General features: G+C 30.5%; 4 protein-coding genes across 4 annotated transcripts; 1 reads left to right on the top strand and 3 right to left on the bottom strand.

The window, feature by feature from the left end:
- Positions 1–170: 170 nt before the first annotated feature.
- On the bottom strand, positions 171–952 carry LOC133791294 (uncharacterized). The gene is made up of 2 exons (XM_062229222.1): positions 872–952; positions 171–758 (listed from the first exon to the last, which is right to left on the bottom strand). Exons 1-2 carry the CDS (start codon positions 950–952, stop codon positions 171–173), a joined length of 669 nt encoding a protein of 222 aa, XP_062085206.1.
- Positions 953–4123: 3171 nt separating this feature from the next.
- On the top strand, positions 4124–7024 carry LOC133791293 (uncharacterized). Its single transcript, XM_062229221.1, has 8 exons — positions 4124–4127; positions 4601–4803; positions 5539–5631; positions 5750–5894; positions 5982–6092; positions 6369–6451; positions 6537–6594; positions 6711–7024. The coding sequence occupies exons 1-8, from the start codon at positions 4124–4126 to the stop codon at positions 6788–6790; spliced, it is 777 nt and encodes a 258-aa protein (XP_062085205.1). The 3' UTR covers positions 6791–7024.
- Positions 7025–10187: 3163 nt separating this feature from the next.
- Positions 10188–13417, bottom strand: LOC133790520 (disease resistance protein RPV1-like). The gene is made up of 3 exons (XM_062228178.1): positions 13283–13417; positions 12205–12690; positions 10188–10401 (listed from the first exon to the last, which is right to left on the bottom strand). The coding sequence occupies exons 2-3, from the start codon at positions 12663–12665 to the stop codon at positions 10272–10274; spliced, it is 591 nt and encodes a 196-aa protein (XP_062084162.1). The 5' UTR covers positions 12666–12690; positions 13283–13417; the 3' UTR covers positions 10188–10271.
- Positions 13088–16299, bottom strand: LOC133790519 (nuclear intron maturase 3, mitochondrial-like). The gene has a single exon (XM_062228177.1). It carries the CDS (start codon positions 16157–16159, stop codon positions 13817–13819), a length of 2343 nt encoding a protein of 780 aa, XP_062084161.1. The 5' UTR covers positions 16160–16299; the 3' UTR covers positions 13088–13816.
- Positions 16300–17237: the final 938 nt, after the last annotated feature.

Genomic DNA, 17237 nt, shown 5'->3' with positions numbered 1-17237 from the left:
GGTGTTATATTTATCCTTGAGAGAACCTTCTTTAGAAGTTGGCAAAAAAATTGGAAAGGTTTCTCTCACTTTTATCCTAAATATTATAGTAAACTAATTTGGATTTTAGTACATATAAATACACAACTAGCATAGATTACTAAAATCCTAATTAAATAAAAAAAATTAATCTAATTGTGGCCTTGATAAAAAAACTTTTTGTCCATGTTCATCATGTACGTATGAAGGTGGATTGGGTAAATCAGGTAGTACGGGGGCTGAGGATATGAGAATAAGTTATTGGGGTACATGAAAGGAGTGGGGTCTATAGGCATAATTGGGTGTAGATTATAGATGGAATGCTTATAGTCATAGCAGTACATGATGTTGTTGTTGTTGAATGTGTTGTAATAGTTGTTGCTGCTGCTGCTGTCGCTGTTGAATGTGGAGTAGTTGTTGTTGCTATAGATTTTGGGTTGTGTAACACGTATTTGTTCCACAGCGGCCCTTTTAACCTCCACACGCTTGTTCTTGAGTTTATGAAATGTGGTTTTTAATACATTTTCCACAACTTCTTCCTGTTGAAAGGTAATGAATCCGAAACCTCTGCCTCTTCCGCTTGATACATCACGCATAATTTTGGTGTGCATCACTTTACCATATGTGCTAAAATATGATTTTAGTTCTATTTCCTCAATTTGGTGGGGAAGACCTCCAACAAAGATCTTATTCTTGTGGAAAATAACATTGTTGCTGATATTGGTTTCCTCTTCCGCATTCTGTGTAGAATAAAAAGCAATAAACAATTAACACAAATAAAAAAATAAAAAATAAGAAAAAGAATAATAATAATAATATAATTACTAGCCTGTAGATTACGAGTAGAATTAACCTGTGGATCAGGGGGAGTAGTTTGTTGAGAATCAGTGGATTGAGGAACACTATTGGAAACAATAGAACTATTGGATGACATCTTTACTCTCTTCCAAATCAATTGAATTTCAACACTTGTGTAAAGAAGAAGAAGAGTACGTAGTTTTGGAAAACTTGTGAGATATGATGACAACTTTTATATTTAGAGTTAACTTTCAGTACTTATAATCCAAATAGGAATAGGACCATGATCAAATATTTAAATTTAAAGTAAAATCTTTTGATTTTTTTTTAAGTATTTGAGATTATGTGTATTTAGCTAAGAGATAATAATAATAATAATAATAATAATAATAATAATAAATATCACTAAATTTTGAGAGTTTAAAATTTCTTTTCACACTTTTTAAATTTGTATTTGTTACAAATAAAGAAAATGAAAATAAAAAAAATCACCAATATAATAATAAGTTAGATAAAATCGTAAGTTTTTTCTCAAATTTAACTACAAAATAAAAGTTATAATTAAAAAATTAGAAAAATCTTCTTTTTTCAGCATATAATATCTTTCTATTTGAATATAAAAAATTACGTATATATTTTTACTTTATTATTTAAAATTCAAACTAAGTAGAGACTTTTATGGTCCGTAACCTATAAAACTGAATTATCATTTGATTTGTTTCTCTAAAGGTGGAAAAGTGAATAAAGTGTTGAAGAAAGATATCAATGTCTAATATATTTATTATGGCTACTATAAATTTTTATATACATTAATTTTTTTTCCGTTGTCCTCTAGTAGTATTAGGTAAAATGAAAACTAACATTCCTTAAAAATATGAAAAGGAAAAGATATTTAATAATTATATTTGGTCAATTTAATTGAATTTATTATTATTAAATTAGCTAAATTGTTTCCATTATTGTCCTTAAAAAAATGTTTGCATTATTGACTCTATAAATATCTAAAAAAATTATAATCTCATAACCTAATTAAAAAGAACTCTAATTAACATTTGTTTTCTAAAATCCACGTTCTCCCTCGGCGGCACATTGCGTAGGCCACCGTCTCTCTCGGGAGTCTCACAGCAACCATAGATCTGCCTCTCTCCGGTAATAAATTGTCTAAATATGAACAAGTCCGGAGTCTAGTGACACGACATGAAAGCACGAATAGATGAGCCCAAAGACACGACATAGTAAAAAGACCAAATAAACTCATAAATAGAAAAGTTTTATTATAATTTAATATTTATATACTTTTGTTGAAATTTATATATATAAAAAATATATAACAATAATAATCAAAGCCTAATAACCCTAACTCTCATTGTTCTCCTCCATCTCTATTGCTTTCCTCGTCACTTCTCTTTCACCCTCTCCTCTCTAAAGCTCCACAACTACCACGCAGGATCTGTCATATATATATATATATATATCCCTCTCATCCCTCTTTAGTGGTATGTTCTCTTTATTTACTTTGTTAGTTTATTAGATTGGGTTCTTCTCTTTGCACTTTGATTTTGTGTTTCTGTAGAAATTTAAGATTTCAAGGATTTCATCCTAACGTTTGAGTTATTTTGGGTCCTTTGTTCTTGGTTGGGTTGATATAGAGTTTTTATTTTTGATTCATCATTATCTTTCTTATATCAAACATTACATTCATTTAATTAATATGAACATTACATATATATTTCCAATTGATTCCGCAAAGGCAGTCTTCAATACCCCTATATATATGTGATGATCGTTCTCTTTCTTTTTCTTTTCATCTTAATATCGTTCATTGAATTGCATAATTATTTGTACTCTTCAATTGTGTGCCCAAAATTATGGACTATTATTTATTACTACGTAAAGAAACGTTAATGTTTGGACCACTAATAATCTTTAGATAAGATCAATCAATTGTGTCCCACTTGAAAACACCAAATAAATCTGGATGGGAATGTAAATTGGTTCATCTAATTAAGAGTGTTCAGGATCCAAACCAATCCAATTATCCGAATCAATTCAAACTAATTTGATTACCTTGAATTAATCCAAACCAATCCAATTACAAAAAATTAGATATTCAATTACAATTGTATTGGATTAGATTGAATTTGTAAAGTTGAATATTAATTAGATTAGATCGAATATCGGATGAGACTATGAAAATACAATTATGAAAATTATAAATGTATTTAATTTTCTTATATTTTTTCATGTTATGTTATTATAGCACTTTAGTTATTAGCTTTGAGAAATTAGTAATAAAAAATTAATGGATTTAATGTAGCAATTGTAAAGACTTAATTTAGTATTATTACTACATAGTGTATAGTTTTTTGTATGTTTTTTTTTACTTGTTAACTTCTTTAATATTAAAATTTAGGTTCAAATATAAAATAAGCGATCCAATCTAATTACAAATCCAATTACAATTGGATTGGATTTTTAGACTAAATCGGATTGGATTGGATAATAATTTCTAACATCCAACATTTAATTGGATTGGATTAGTTAGGGATAAAAATGTTGGATCGGATCGGATAAGCACCCTACCTCTAATGATGATTTCTCTCCATGGTTGCTAAGCTTCTCTTTGATATTATTCTTTGTATTTTATTTTCAAAAATGAGAATAGAAAATTATTTTGGTTGTTTTCAAAAAAACAAAAAGAGTTTAACTAATAACCACTAATTTTAATTTTCTTGTTATAAAAATCTTGAATAAAAATGTTAATAAATATATTTAGACAGAGAAAATATTATGAAAATTTATAATAAAAAAAATAATAATTAGAGATAAATTAAATAAAATGATAACGAAAGAAAATGAAAATATGGGTTGATTGGAATATTTTATAGGCATGAATGAGACTTGGTCGGAACCCAACAATTAATATGTTCTCACCATATTACTTTGCATTAATTAATATTGTATTATGAAATATGTGATATTCTCTGTAATATAAAATATTATTACTGAATGGTTTGATTTTTACTATAAATTTTAGTATTTTATGTTCATGATTGAATTTGCTAAATGCCACATTTATTTAAAATTTGTCTGAATATATATAAGACTTTTTAATGTTACTAATAATTATGGCAATATAGTAATTTTGTATTATGGCAATATATATATTTTTTCACATTAATTTTGAATTTTCATATATAATGCTTAAATAAGATTTTTTTTAATAAATATGTGACCGTCATGTAATCAGAAATATTAATTAACAACTATAAATATGAATCATTAGTTAATATTAAAGTAATCATTAATGGGTAATAATCATTAAAAGACCCTCATATATATATTATACCAATTTAGTTAATTATTTGTTGTACAGGTTAATTTTTGTTTTAGGTTTGCATCAATATTGATTCTTAGTTACGATTACGAATATTAATTAATTTTAAATATTTAAAATCATCCTAGGAGAGCGACTATAGGGTTTTTTTGAAGTTATCATGATGATTTGAGCAAAGTGAAATAGGTAAACAATTCCTTTGATTGATATTATTTGTGAGATTTTTGTTTGTTTAGTTTGATGATATATAATTTTTCTTTTTTATGGTGAGTCTGTTAATTTGTTAGTTTGTTAGTTTTTTTATGCAATTACAGTAGTGAGAATCTCATCAAATAAATATTTACTTATTTGATTTATTTATTTTATATTTGACTTGTTCTCTAAGAAACTATTATAGAGATATTCCTCTAATTTTATTATTTTCTTTTTATTAACATATTACAATAGTACGACCTTATAGTATTAAGGGTAATAAGATGAAGAAATCTGAGAGATATGACAAAGAAGAAGAAGAAGAAGATGGTTCATTTGAGATTGAATATGGAATTCCAAATCCACCTCAGCAATCCCAACAATCAAAGCCCAAACCACAAGCTGGTGTTATATTTGTCCTTGAGAGAGCTTCTTTGGAAGTTGGCAAAGTTGGAAAGGTCTCTCTCTACTTTATATTTAATTCATCTTATCTATATATATATATATATAACCAAAAATTATGTTAGGCCGGCATGTTTAATTATTTATATACCTATTTATTTGCCAAATTACTAGCTAACCACTAAAATTCGTTAGCCCAACAAATTTGATCTCTACATAAAATAAGTTTTGACTAAATGCTATTTCTTAATCACGATCAAATTTTTGTTGTAACTTATGACATTTATTTAAAAAAAAATGTTGTGATTAAGTGGTGGTCACTAAATGTGGGTATATACAGGGTACCACTATAATATTGATTATTTTTAATCACTATCTAGATATATATTTTAGTATTTTCGATACATAAATAAGTTAACTCTAATTTTTTTACATAACGGGACCTCTTACAATTTTTTAAGAAATTCAAAATAATTTAGGATATTAAAATTAAGATTCAAACAATTTGTTGTGCGCATATGAATCTTAATTTCGACATCTAAATTTTTTTGAAAAATTGTGAGAATTTACTTGTAACTACATTATAAACAATCATAATAGAGTTAATCCATGTATCGAAAATACTATAAATATTACCAAAGTAATTTTCGCATATATATATATTTACCTACAAAGCTACCTTCCCATTATGTATTGTACTTGGTATTCTTCTTTAATTTCATTGTGTGCATATACTTTTTTCTTATGTATTCTCTTGAATATATTTTTGTTTTTCTATCTTTTCACAACAGACTTATCAGCTTTTAAACTCTGACAATCACTCAAACTTTTTAAGGAACAATGGCAAAAACGAAAGTGATTACCGACCCGATATTGTCCATCAGGTTTCTCTTCTTCTTTCATTTTTTTAATTAACCAAAAATGTGAATTTGACTTGATTATACTAATTAATTAAGATTATTATAATTATTATTATAGTGAATTTGACTTGATATTGTGCAGGCCCTTTTGGCCATCTTAGATAGTCCACTTAACAAAGCTGGAAGGTTAAAAGGATTGTACATAAGAACTGAGAAAGGGGTTTTAATTGAAGTAAAACCTCGAACTCATTTGCCAAGAACATCGAAACGTTTTTATAGTCTTATATGTAAGTACTCACTCAATAGTTATCTCAAAACATGGCTTATTTTAGTATGTTTGTTTGTTCACTATTATTTTCATCTAAACTTTGCAGCGCAACTATTACAAAGGCTAAGTATAAAGAATGAAAAAACTCGTGCAAAACTTTTGCGTGTAATCAAAAATCCTGTAACTCAGTATTTACCTATCAATTCTCATAAAATCGGTGAGCTTTTAACTCTTGCTTTTCTTTAATGAATGTTGATATTTGACACTTTATGGTGCCCAACAACCCACGAGGTGATACTTCATAATTGGTTAACGATATCCTACAATATTTATTAAATTCAAATATGTGGGACCTGATATTGAATTGCACCAATAGCGATACGTCAACTCTTTGTAGTGTGGACACCACTGGTGCCCTTAGCAACTCTGTATCATATATTTACATATTATAACATTTATATTAACTGACTTAATATATATGTTTGAATGAAAGGATTCTCTTTTAGCTCGGAAAAGTTGATAAAAATGAAAGATTATGTCCATAACTTTGAAAGTGATAGAGACATCGTTTTTGTGGTACGTACAAAAATGTTATAATTTTTCTCGTGTGAATTTTCTAATAAATGTTATTTGACTCTTATTATGCATGCATTTGGATGAGGTTGGTGCAATGGCTCATGGAAAGATTGAGCCGGACTATGTCGATGATTTTATAGCTGGTAAAAGTCTTTCTACTTTTTGAGCACATTTTCTTATTTGTATTGTTTTTTATTTTATCTTTGAACATTGCTCTTTTTAACTTGTTATTTGTTGTAATTTTTTTGTTTGTTTGTAGTTTCTAATTATCCGCTAAGCGCTGCACGTTGTACCACAATGATTTGCCAGTCGCTAGAGGAAAAGTGGAACATAATTTGAAGTGAAATTCGTCTCTACTGTTAGGATTAACTATTAAAAAACTAAACTATTTATGATTGTGAGAGAACTTCATTTCAATTCCCTTGTTTTTATTTTTGATTGGGAAATTTCTTGGAATAAATTTATTGATATGCCAACATTATGGCTTATTCCAAAAATTGGCCATTTAGTAAAAATTGGATCACTTCCACTCCAAGAATCATAATGGTGAATATGATTTGGAAATTAACTTTACTGTTGGGGTTTTGATGATGAGAATTTAGCTTTTGCTTGATCTTAGTTTCTGATTTGTACAGTTGTTGTTACACTTTTTTTGTCATTTGTTATTGTTTAAATATTGACCTGTCACCACTGAAAAAAAAAAGCATTTTCGTGTCCCTATACTTAGCATCGGCCAATGGCATTATTCAAGTCCTTGCTTTGGAGAATAAGAAGAAGAAAATTCTAACATATATCTTGATTTTACTATTATCAATCTGAGTTTGATAAGAAACAGTTAGCATATTTTGTAGCAGAGTATGCATGAGCTAATACTATATTTCCAAAATCTAAAGCTACAAAAGATAACACTTATAACCGCGAGAAAACAAGTTTATTCACGTATAATAATCATTAAGATAAGTAGCATAGATTCCATCACAAACTCCATATGATTTTTTAGTCACACACGCATACATCTTATTCAAGATCCTTCCTAATCTTTTATTTTCTAAACCTTTAGCTTCCGAGAAATAGAGCTTGGTTGACCAACATTCGGGTTTGTACTAGTGAAAGTTCCTGCTTTATTTTGTGGTAAAGTAGCCATGGGATCCTTGTCTAAATGTATAGGCTCTGGCAGTACTGAAACTTCCATGGGAGCTGGAGTCTTCTTCATCATCATCTTCTCAACATTTGGGTCTGTACTAGTGAAAGTTCCTGCTTTATCTTGTGGCAAAGAAGCCATGGGATTCTTGTCTAAATGCATAGGTTCTGAAAATGAAACTTCCATGGGAACTGGAATCATTTTCATCTTCATCATCTTAAAATGTCCTTCTATACTAGAAGGCCTTGCTTCCACTCTCAAAGAGTCCATAGAATCCTTGTCCACATTTGCAGAGGAGAAAGGAGGCTCTGGCTCTGAGTCTGAGGTTTGGAACTTAGAAGATTTTGGTGTTAACATGGCTCCTACAGATTCTGATGAAACACCTTCTCTGGGCTCTTGTAAAGCTTGGGCAGCTGAGAAGAAAATGAGAGAAATACAAGGCAAAAAAGATAACAAAAAGTGGGAAATTGAAACCATGGTTGGATTTTGATATTACTTATGAGTTCGTGCATGGATTGATCGATTAGGGTGGTGATTATTTATATAGAAGAATAAGATCGTGATGATTTAAAGAGCGTGAACCTAAGAAAGCCACAAATAGTTCACACTTTTTTGGTAAGAAAAAGCGAGTTGTTTTTAAAGCTAACCCAAAAGGTGTGGTAGAGAAGATCGGACAGGAGTTATGGAACACGAAAGACATGTTTTTGGTTCTGAGTTTAGTGATATATATGTTCTTGTTTTGAGGCAAGTTTTCGTATGTAATTATTATTATAGTTATGAGGAAAATCTGTCAAGTAAGATTAGGATGTTAATAACTGCAAAAACCTTCAATTTGCTAATAATAAAAACTCAATACTGAGCCAAAAATAATAGTACTTGTTAAATTAAAGGATTCAATCATTCCCTAATTTCCAAAATCAAAAACAAAAAAGTTTCGTAGTGCCAATTAGTTCTGATGAAATTTTTGGTGTATGTTCATCTAAAATATTAGTTGTTGTTAGAATGTGGAAAGTGATGCATGGTAAGAAGTATGAGGTTCCATCTCAAAACCAATTGGTGATGAGTGGAGTAACTCATACTCTTATAAATGGTATGATGATCCCACATACTTTCCATGTGGGATTCTATTCTCTAACATCCCCCCTCAAGATGGTGGCTATTTTTGCTCACCAATCTTGGACGGCTCGATCGCAAGTGACTCGTTGGCTCTTTTGGCTCTTTTTGGCTCACTATCCCCGAATCACAAAGGGCTCTTTTGGCTCTCTTTTTTGGGACCGGTTTTTGGATTTGGATCGGACATACTCGTTAGAGTTTTCTTTGGCTCTGATACCATGTTAAGAATCATGAGGCTCCATCTAAAAACCAATTGGTGATAAGTGGAGTAACTCATACTCTTATAAATGGTATGATGATCCCACATACTTTCCATGTGGGATTCTATTCTCTAACAGTTGTTTGTTCAAAGTGCCAATTAGTTCTGAAATTTTTGGTCAATATCCGTTATTACTACATTTAACTAACTTGTGCCAGCTGATATGGGCAGTTAGTTTATCGTAAACTAAGCACTTAGATAAAAGATTTCAGTAGTTTTTAGATTGTGAACAAAAGAGATAGTTAGAAAGGTCTTGAGCTAAAATAAAGACTTGTAATATCAATTTTAATTTTCGTTTTGGCTTTGAGCAAATACTACAATAATTCCCATGTACCAAACCAAGAGAGTTTTACTGTGGCCACCCTGGCTGCATCATCGGTAATTTTACTCAAAAAGTAAAATATTTTAGTCTTTTTACTTAAGAAAACGAATTACTTAAGAAAACGAATTTATATAATGGTTGTTTTTGGTAAAATTTTTGTTTTTGAATTTTTAAACACAAGAATAAAAATATTATTTTATTTTTGTTTTTTTATTTTTAAAAAATAAAAATATATTTGGTGACTATTTTTGTTTTTTATTTTTAAAAATAAAAGATAATAAACGTGTTTGATAACTCTTATTTATATTTTTTGTTTAACAATATGAAATGTTGATTTGAAGAAGAGAAGAAAAAAAAATCAAAATGATTTAAAAAAAATTCTATTTTCAAAATTTAATAAATTTAAAAAAAAATAATAAATAAAAATAGATTTATCAAACACTTTTTATATTTAATTATCAAATCTTTAATTAATTAAATAAAAAATTATTTTTTTCAAATATTACCAAACAACACCATTCAAAATTTAAAGGTAATATTGTAATTTTATAATGGCCGAATCTTCTTTTCATTTCTACTTGTCAAATAACTAAGAAATAAATATTCATATCTAGCGCCAACATTGAACCATTGAGGGTCCAAGAAATTTTTATATTTTTCTAAACTTTAGGCAATTTTTAATTATGGCCTCAGGCATAGGTCTGACATGCCTGTTGTGCCAATGTACAGCTAATATATGAGTGCCATAGAATTGAAAGATGAAATAAAGAAAACATTTGAGTAGTTACCAAATTGTAAACAACAACAACAAAAAAAAAGAGTTAAAAAGGTCTTAAAGCTAAAATAGAGCACTGTTCTGTGAGTGAAACATTTATGTGAACTTGTAATCTCATTGTGTTGCTGTGATTTTATCCTTGTTCTTTTGGCTTTGTAAAACACTACAATATAATTCGTATACAACAAGAGAACAAACTATTATTCAGTTTTAAAAACATAGAGTTACTCCGGCAGCAGTGCTTCCAGCAACAACGCCCGTGGCCACCATGGTTGCACTGTCAATTTTTAATCTCTTCGTAACATCTTTCACGATTTCCTCAACCAATTTTTGTTCTGGCCTTTTAACATATAATCAATTAAAACAACAATATGCTGTAGTTATTAGTCTCAAGTTTCTAACTAATTAATTAAGTAGAGCAGTTCATTAATAATAAAACACAAAATCGAGATATTATATTAAACACAAACATGTGATTTGTTTTTAAATATTAAGAATTACGATTAGTGTTAAACACACTTGAAAATGACATAGTTAATTATAAAGTTGAGATATGTGTTTGACGAAAGCTCCTAATATTTTCAATTTGTTGCACTCTTTAACATTACATTTTGATGCTGAATTAGTATTGGTGGTGAAAATCATCAATATTTTTAATTTGTTGTACTAATATGCTCAATATTTTTATTTTATTACAAAATTAAGTTTTAAGTTATATTTTTGGTGTGGCTCTAAAAAAATATTAAAAATCATAAATAAATCTTAACAAGCTTTAATAAATAAATTCTTTAAGATTTTGAAATAATAATTATTTTTTAATATATACCTAGATCAAATAATTTTTTTTATTTATTTATTTCAAAATTTTAAAATGTGTAACTAACATTTGTTTAGGATATTAATTTATTTTAAATTTCCCAGTTTTTTTGTAATATTAAGAATATTTGCCATAAAAAATAAGGAATAAGTGCAACAAGTTTAAAATATCACAAATTTTCATCACAAATATCTAGAAGGTAATAGTGAAGAACTAAAAGTCGCACTAAAATCTAAAACCTATCGTGAGAGATTTTTTCCGTGAAGAAAAATAATTAAAAAGATAAGTGTAATAAATTGAAATTGAAAATATTAAGGACTTTTCCTCTGAAAAATATATGATAAAAATGAAATAAATATTGTCATAATATTTTTTAATGATTTTCATAAAAATAAATAAAATCCTAAACTTGATAAGCTAACTAAATTTATCTATAGAACTACTTAAGTTGAAGTACATTAATCATTATATTCATTATACCAGTCAAAAGTAGTAACTAAAAAAAATGATTTATATTTTTTTGGACCTGTATTTTGTCTCATTATTTGTTTGGACCTTTTGTTTTGATAAATTACTTTTTAGACCATATATTTTGTAAAATAGAACCCTAAACTCAATTTTGATAAAGAAAAAATTGAATATAACAACATAGTTTTTAAGCAGAATGATTTTATTTTTGTTCTGAATTGTTAGTTTGGTAAATTATTTGTGATTTTAGTTGAGAAAATATTAACCAAAATCAGGTTTAGGGTTCTATTTTAACCATTTTACAAAATAAGGTCCAAAAAGTAATTTGTCAAAATACAGAATCCAAACAGATAATAAAACAAAACACAGAGCTTAAAAAATATAAATCCCTAAAAAAAAATGATAAGATTATAATTTGGTTGATATGACATAAGAAGATTTTAGGTGGGAACTACTTAATAAAAATAAGGATTTATATTATTTGAATTATGTGTTTTGTTTTATTATCGATTTAGATCATGATAAATTATTTTTTGGATCTTTTATTTTATAAAACAGTTCAAATAAACTCTTAAATCTGATTTTGATCATAATTTTTTGAACTAAAATCATAAATAATTTACCAAACTAATATCTCACAATCAAATCACAATCATACTGACTCACAATTGTGTTGTTATACTTAATTTTTTATTTATCATAATTGAATTTAGGAATTTATTTGAATTATTTTATAAAATATATACAAAACACAAGATTCTAAATATATAAACCCTAAAAACAATAATTATATATTGCCAAAAAAAACAATAATAATATAATTAAAAAAAAAATATAGAGATAGCAATTAGTTTTCACCTAACCCTTTGTGAGTCCCATCCTGATATATTAGCAGCTTTTTTCAAAGCCTTCCTCCACTTATCAAGTACTTTGCTTTTTTTGCCCTCAAAGCGTTCAGATGAAATTGTATAACTCCCTTTTTGTTTTCTGATATCTGATGGATCAACACCATAAAAAATAGGTATAACAATCTGATTCTTCTTTCTCTTGCACTCCAGTATTTGCACCAGTTCATCCAAACACCAAGAAGAAGAAGCATAGTTTTCTGAGAAAACAATCACAGAAAGCTTTGCTCTCTTAATGGCTTTGGTAATTGTTGGAGAAATCTCTTTTCCTTTCTTTATTCTGTCATCCATGTAAGTACTGATTTTCTTTGCTCTCAAAGCAGAGTAAAGATAACTAGTGAAAGTGTTTCGAGTGTCTTTACCTCTGAAACTAATAAAGACATCGCACCTTGAGCTTGAGAAAGAAGAACCCATGTCGCATATGAATGTATGTATGTACCTGTATGTGAAAAATATTCAATATTTAATAATGAGATACCAATAAAAATGAAGATAGTTCATAAATAGAGAGATCCCAAATAATAAATGTTGAAACTTCGCAATAAACTACAATATTAAACTATATTACTTTATTAATACGATATGTAATTTGACTTTGATGCTCTATGAGTGGTTGCTTTTGGGTCAACGAGCGCGTTTTTATCAGGTTGATGATATGGAATAATAGTTGAACCCCATACCATGCGCAAGTAAGTTTCGTGTACTTTGCCATTTTATTTTTTAAAACGGTAAGCATTTGCACTTGGGATAATTTCCTTACAAAATACAGTATCATACCACCTTGAAAAAAACCAAATTAATCAATTAAAAAAAAAGTTATAAAATCAGCTCACACGTTAAAATGAGTTCATTGTGTCCTCATTGTGTCTAGCAAAGGATATGGTTTAAAAAGTTGACAAGTAACGTATGTTCTTAAATATGTTTTTGCCTGTTATCTACCACAGCATTGGTGATGGAGATTGTTTCAATGACCATAAATATAAGATAAGAAAATGTTTTGATGGGGGCTTGAATGAGAGTAGTTGACTCACCAACCCTCGCCATAGTGTAAGAAAGAAAAATCAGCTTAGTGTGGAGTTCTTCTTCTTCTTCTTCTTCCCTACTACAGCTATCAAATTCCACTTCCACTGTATTGAGACTCACTGCAGAATCTCCTAGTTTAAGTAACTTCATGTTTTGGTTCTCCAACATCTTCATTGAAGAAACTAAATATTTTCACTTTGCAGGAGTTCATAGGAGCATAGAAGTCAAACGACACTCGTAAAACTACCTTCTTTTTCACTACAAGATATTTTGTAATCATACAAGTACTACACAAAAATGCGATCTGAATTGACAATTCTAGTGTTGCCCTCATTATACCATCCCCAACCCCTCAGACGCCATTCGATTTCACAGCTTTCACCATTGTTTGTTTTTAAGTAACAGTGACACCATCCTGAAAATTCAAACCTCCATCCAAACAATAATCTCCAATGCAGGCTATGCAGCCACAACAAACAGAGCAAAACCCAAAAAGTTGGGCATTAAGCCAATGTGGAGAAAACCTTGATATCTTTTAATACCTAGTCTACATTCACAAACGAAGCACAATCAATATCCTGGAATGTGATTCTTCCCATATAAAAGTCGTGAATGTGATCGGGGCAAAGAGGAAGGCACTTCAGATTAAGGCTATCATGAATAGCACCCATCCCCTTCACCCATTTATCATCATCCAGTGAGTTTACCTTTATATGTTTTTGCAGTAACCTTACTCTGTAAACAGTAGTATCTGTTCTATCACAAAAATGAGCAACGCACGAATATGGAGGTTCATCAGAAGCCAATCTAATCAGAGCTAAAGATATAGCGCCATCCACAAGCTTTGGATCAGAAAGGTTTCTATCTCCCATCATCTTTACTTCCCTTTCTGTGGGGAAATGAACTTCTTCATTTCCACTCATATCGAAAATTTTCAAACCTTTAGTGTAATGCTTCATGGCTTCCTGTTTAGTCGATTCATGCTTTTCTGCTAATGTTAAAATACAAGAAAACCTCAAGTGATAAGTTACAATAGTTTTGACCATCTTGAAGTTGTGACAGCAGCAGAAGAAATCTAGCCACCTTCTTCCAACACCAGCATACCACTTCACAATATCAGCATCTTCAAGAGCAGTGAGTAAACTGATCGGTCTTGGACGGCCCATATGATTTGTAAACCCAACCAACCTAACTGCCTTCCTAACAAGTTCTATGGGTGCATCAACTTTGATACATAACCTCGTTAAATCCTCAACTGTGTTCTTAGCATATTTCCTTTCCTCTTCCTCTTCTTTTCTCCTTTCTTCTTCTTCCAATGCCTTTTTGGCTTTGATTGGATTTAGATGTTTGTCTACTTGCTCTTGGAACTTATCATAAGAATCAACAAGCTCTTGGGGTAATTGGTCTCTAATGTGTCTCAAAGAAAGAAAATGCCCTGCTGATAGCTGCCGGTGCCAAGCCCAACGCTCTTCGAGTGACCCAAAGAACTCTCGCACAACTTCATCAGCCCAAGTGCTGAAGATCTTCCTTACTTCATTCTCAATTTGATATTCAAATTTAAAGCCATCACTTTGCTTTGACTTTTTAAAAAGATGACTCAATATCTTCATCCCCAATTTCTTCCTATTCCTCTCTCTGGCATTCTTCAACTCTAAAGCTCTAACTTCCTTCTGCCTAAGATACTTCTTTCGAGCTCTCATTGCCTTTTCCGATACTGGAGGATGTAAAACCGAAGGCTGAACTGCCTGTAGTTCCATTCCAATAAAACCAATCTTCTCAGACACTGCACTATGAATTGCTGTCTTTACATTATCAACTTTCAATTCCAATCTCCCTTCTAAGTATTTCAACACCCAATTCTTCAAGTCTAAAGTCAGCATCTTTGACCCAGATGTTATCACTAGTATTTCATCCAAGTACCTAACTGCATATATCTTTACTGGCTTATAGAAAACATCATCATCCTTGGAAACGAGTTCATTCGACACAAATTTGGGATTTTCTTGATTCTTTTGAAGGCGCATTTCATGAAGTTCTTTATCAAACCCATTGAAGAAAACATTAACCAAAATTGAACTCAATCCACTTTCTTGAGGAAACCCTCTTCCAAAGTAACAACTACCCAATTCAATTCCCACAACCTTACATTCAAACAACCTCTTGATAATATCAACTAGTATCTTATCATTGATTTTCTCTTGTATAAACAAGCATAACTTTTCTACATGACGATAATCAAACTTCTCATGATTAAAGCTAACACTAAACCACCAACTGGGATTCTCCACTGTGTTCTTGAGGTATCTAATGGCGGTGTGTCGTCCCATACCAATTCGACCACCATAAGAAAACGTCACAAACCTCTCATCATAAACAATCTCCAAAACCATTCGAATAGCTTCAACCAAAACCTTCAATTTCAAATTGGGCAAAACCAAACACTCACCTCTATTCACAGAAGGCGCCATTCTGACACAAGCAGCCTCGATATCGAACCGATTCTCGCGTATCTCCCGACCCAGTTCGTCGAGCGAAAACCGCTTCGAGACAGAACGAAACAGGGACGAGAACTCAACCGGGTCGGAGCCATTTCCGGATCGAGTGGCGGCGAGGTTTTGGCAGGCGGCGAGGAGAACAGGTGGGAAAACGACGACGTTCGAGACGAGGTCAGTGAAGTTTCCATTGGAGTATCGAGCGAGAACCAGAGATTGGAGCTGGGACTTGGAAAGAGGGTTTACAGAGTTTAGCGATGGAATTTGAGGGTCATCGTCAAGTAAAGGACTTGGTAATGAAGCAGAGCTAAATCTCAAGAAGGGAATGGAATGAGAAGCGTTAATGGAGAAACTTGGAAGAATGGGTATTCTTCTTCTGAGGTTTATGAGCATTGAAGCTATTGGAAATGCTTATTTTGATTGAGAAGCACTGTACTACAATAGAAATCTTGCAAAGATCAATGCTTTACAGAAGAAACCATGGCAGTACCTGCTCAATGTCACAAAGGGAGCTCACGCCAGTGAATGATAAAGAAGACATTTTTATTCTTTTCTTTTTAAACAGAAACGATGGAGAAGACGACCACTGCCTCAGTGTCTGTCTCTCCCTCTTGTTGGCCCAGCCCATTTTCAGCATCACAATGGGCCCTGGACTGGGCCAAGCCCAAGCATCAATCTTGTGATTGTTGAGAAATTTATTGCAGATAGTCTTGGTTTCTTAGGTAATTTATTGCAGATAGTCTTGGTTTCTTAGGTAAATTTATCACCCATATGATTGTATAACGATGCACCTTTGTGCCTCTATGTCATAGTATTGAGAGATCACAAATAGTTGAAACTTTAAGTTAACTTTAATATTTGATGAATTTGAAAAGTAACTTTAAGATTGTATACTAATGAGAACAGAGAAAATTAGACTCAATACCATATTCTTGTAGGACTAGTCACTTGGTTATATTTAACAAACTCTATAACTGTATCTATTTTATTCCAAATCTACCACTTTCTGGTTGAAAAGTCAATAATAACACATATGTTTATGAGGCAAGGAATGCCTTTACATGGAACTAGTGAGATCTTAGCTGAACCTGAACTACTTTAATGATCATATGAATTTTAATTAATAACCATTACAACAGTTACATGGTGTTTCAAGAATTTTATCCTGGTTCTTGGTAGCTTTTCTGCCCTTAGGGGCTGTTTGCTTGGTAGTAATGGCCAAGAATGGAAAGGAAAGCATTCCACTCTAGGATGAGTGGAATTCTAATTCCATTTCATAGTATATATCTTTTTAATTAAAATAAAATAAGATAACATAATTATGTTAAGTGGAACAAAAGAATTAATTAAATCGATTTTTAATATTTGGTTTATTGATTCAATATGATAAATGAATTTGAAATCAAAATATTTGGATTAACCTTTGAATAATGAACCTGCCCTGCCATACGAACATGAAGAAAACTAGACC

This window comes from Humulus lupulus, chromosome 7, assembly GCF_963169125.1.
Source record: "Humulus lupulus chromosome 7, drHumLupu1.1, whole genome shotgun sequence".
In the NCBI taxonomy this organism is placed as follows: domain Eukaryota; kingdom Viridiplantae; phylum Streptophyta; class Magnoliopsida; order Rosales; family Cannabaceae; genus Humulus; species Humulus lupulus.
The sequence above is the reverse complement of the archived record's forward strand: the minus strand, read 5'-3'. Positions and strand labels throughout refer to the sequence as shown.

What these genes read in the sequence shown, in the direction of transcription:
- LOC133791294 (XM_062229222.1), bottom strand. Translation starts at nt 952, where the DNA reads ATGTCATCCAATAGTTCTATTGTTTCCAATAGTGTTCCTCAATCCACT. An exon ending in CTACTCCCCCTGATCCACAG is followed by an intron (nt 759 to 871) that starts GTTAATTCTACT and finishes TATTCTACACAG; the next exon opens with AATGCGGAAGAGGAAACCAA.
- LOC133791293 (XM_062229221.1), top strand. An exon ending in GACCCGATATTGTCCATCAG is followed by an intron (nt 5,632 to 5,749) that starts GTTTCTCTTCTT and finishes GATATTGTGCAG; the next exon opens with GCCCTTTTGGCCATCTTAGA. An exon ending in TATCAATTCTCATAAAATCG is followed by an intron (nt 6,093 to 6,368) that starts GTGAGCTTTTAA and finishes TTTGAATGAAAG; the next exon opens with GATTCTCTTTTAGCTCGGAA.
- LOC133790520 (XM_062228178.1), bottom strand. Translation starts at nt 12,665, where the DNA reads ATGGGTTCTTCTTTCTCAAGCTCAAGGTGCGATGTCTTTATTAGTTTC. An exon ending in TGGGACTCACAAAGGGTTAG is followed by an intron (nt 10,402 to 12,204) that starts GTGAAAACTAAT and finishes ATATGTTAAAAG; the next exon opens with GCCAGAACAAAAATTGGTTG.
- LOC133790519 (XM_062228177.1), bottom strand. Translation starts at nt 16,159, where the DNA reads ATGCTCATAAACCTCAGAAGAAGAATACCCATTCTTCCAAGTTTCTCC.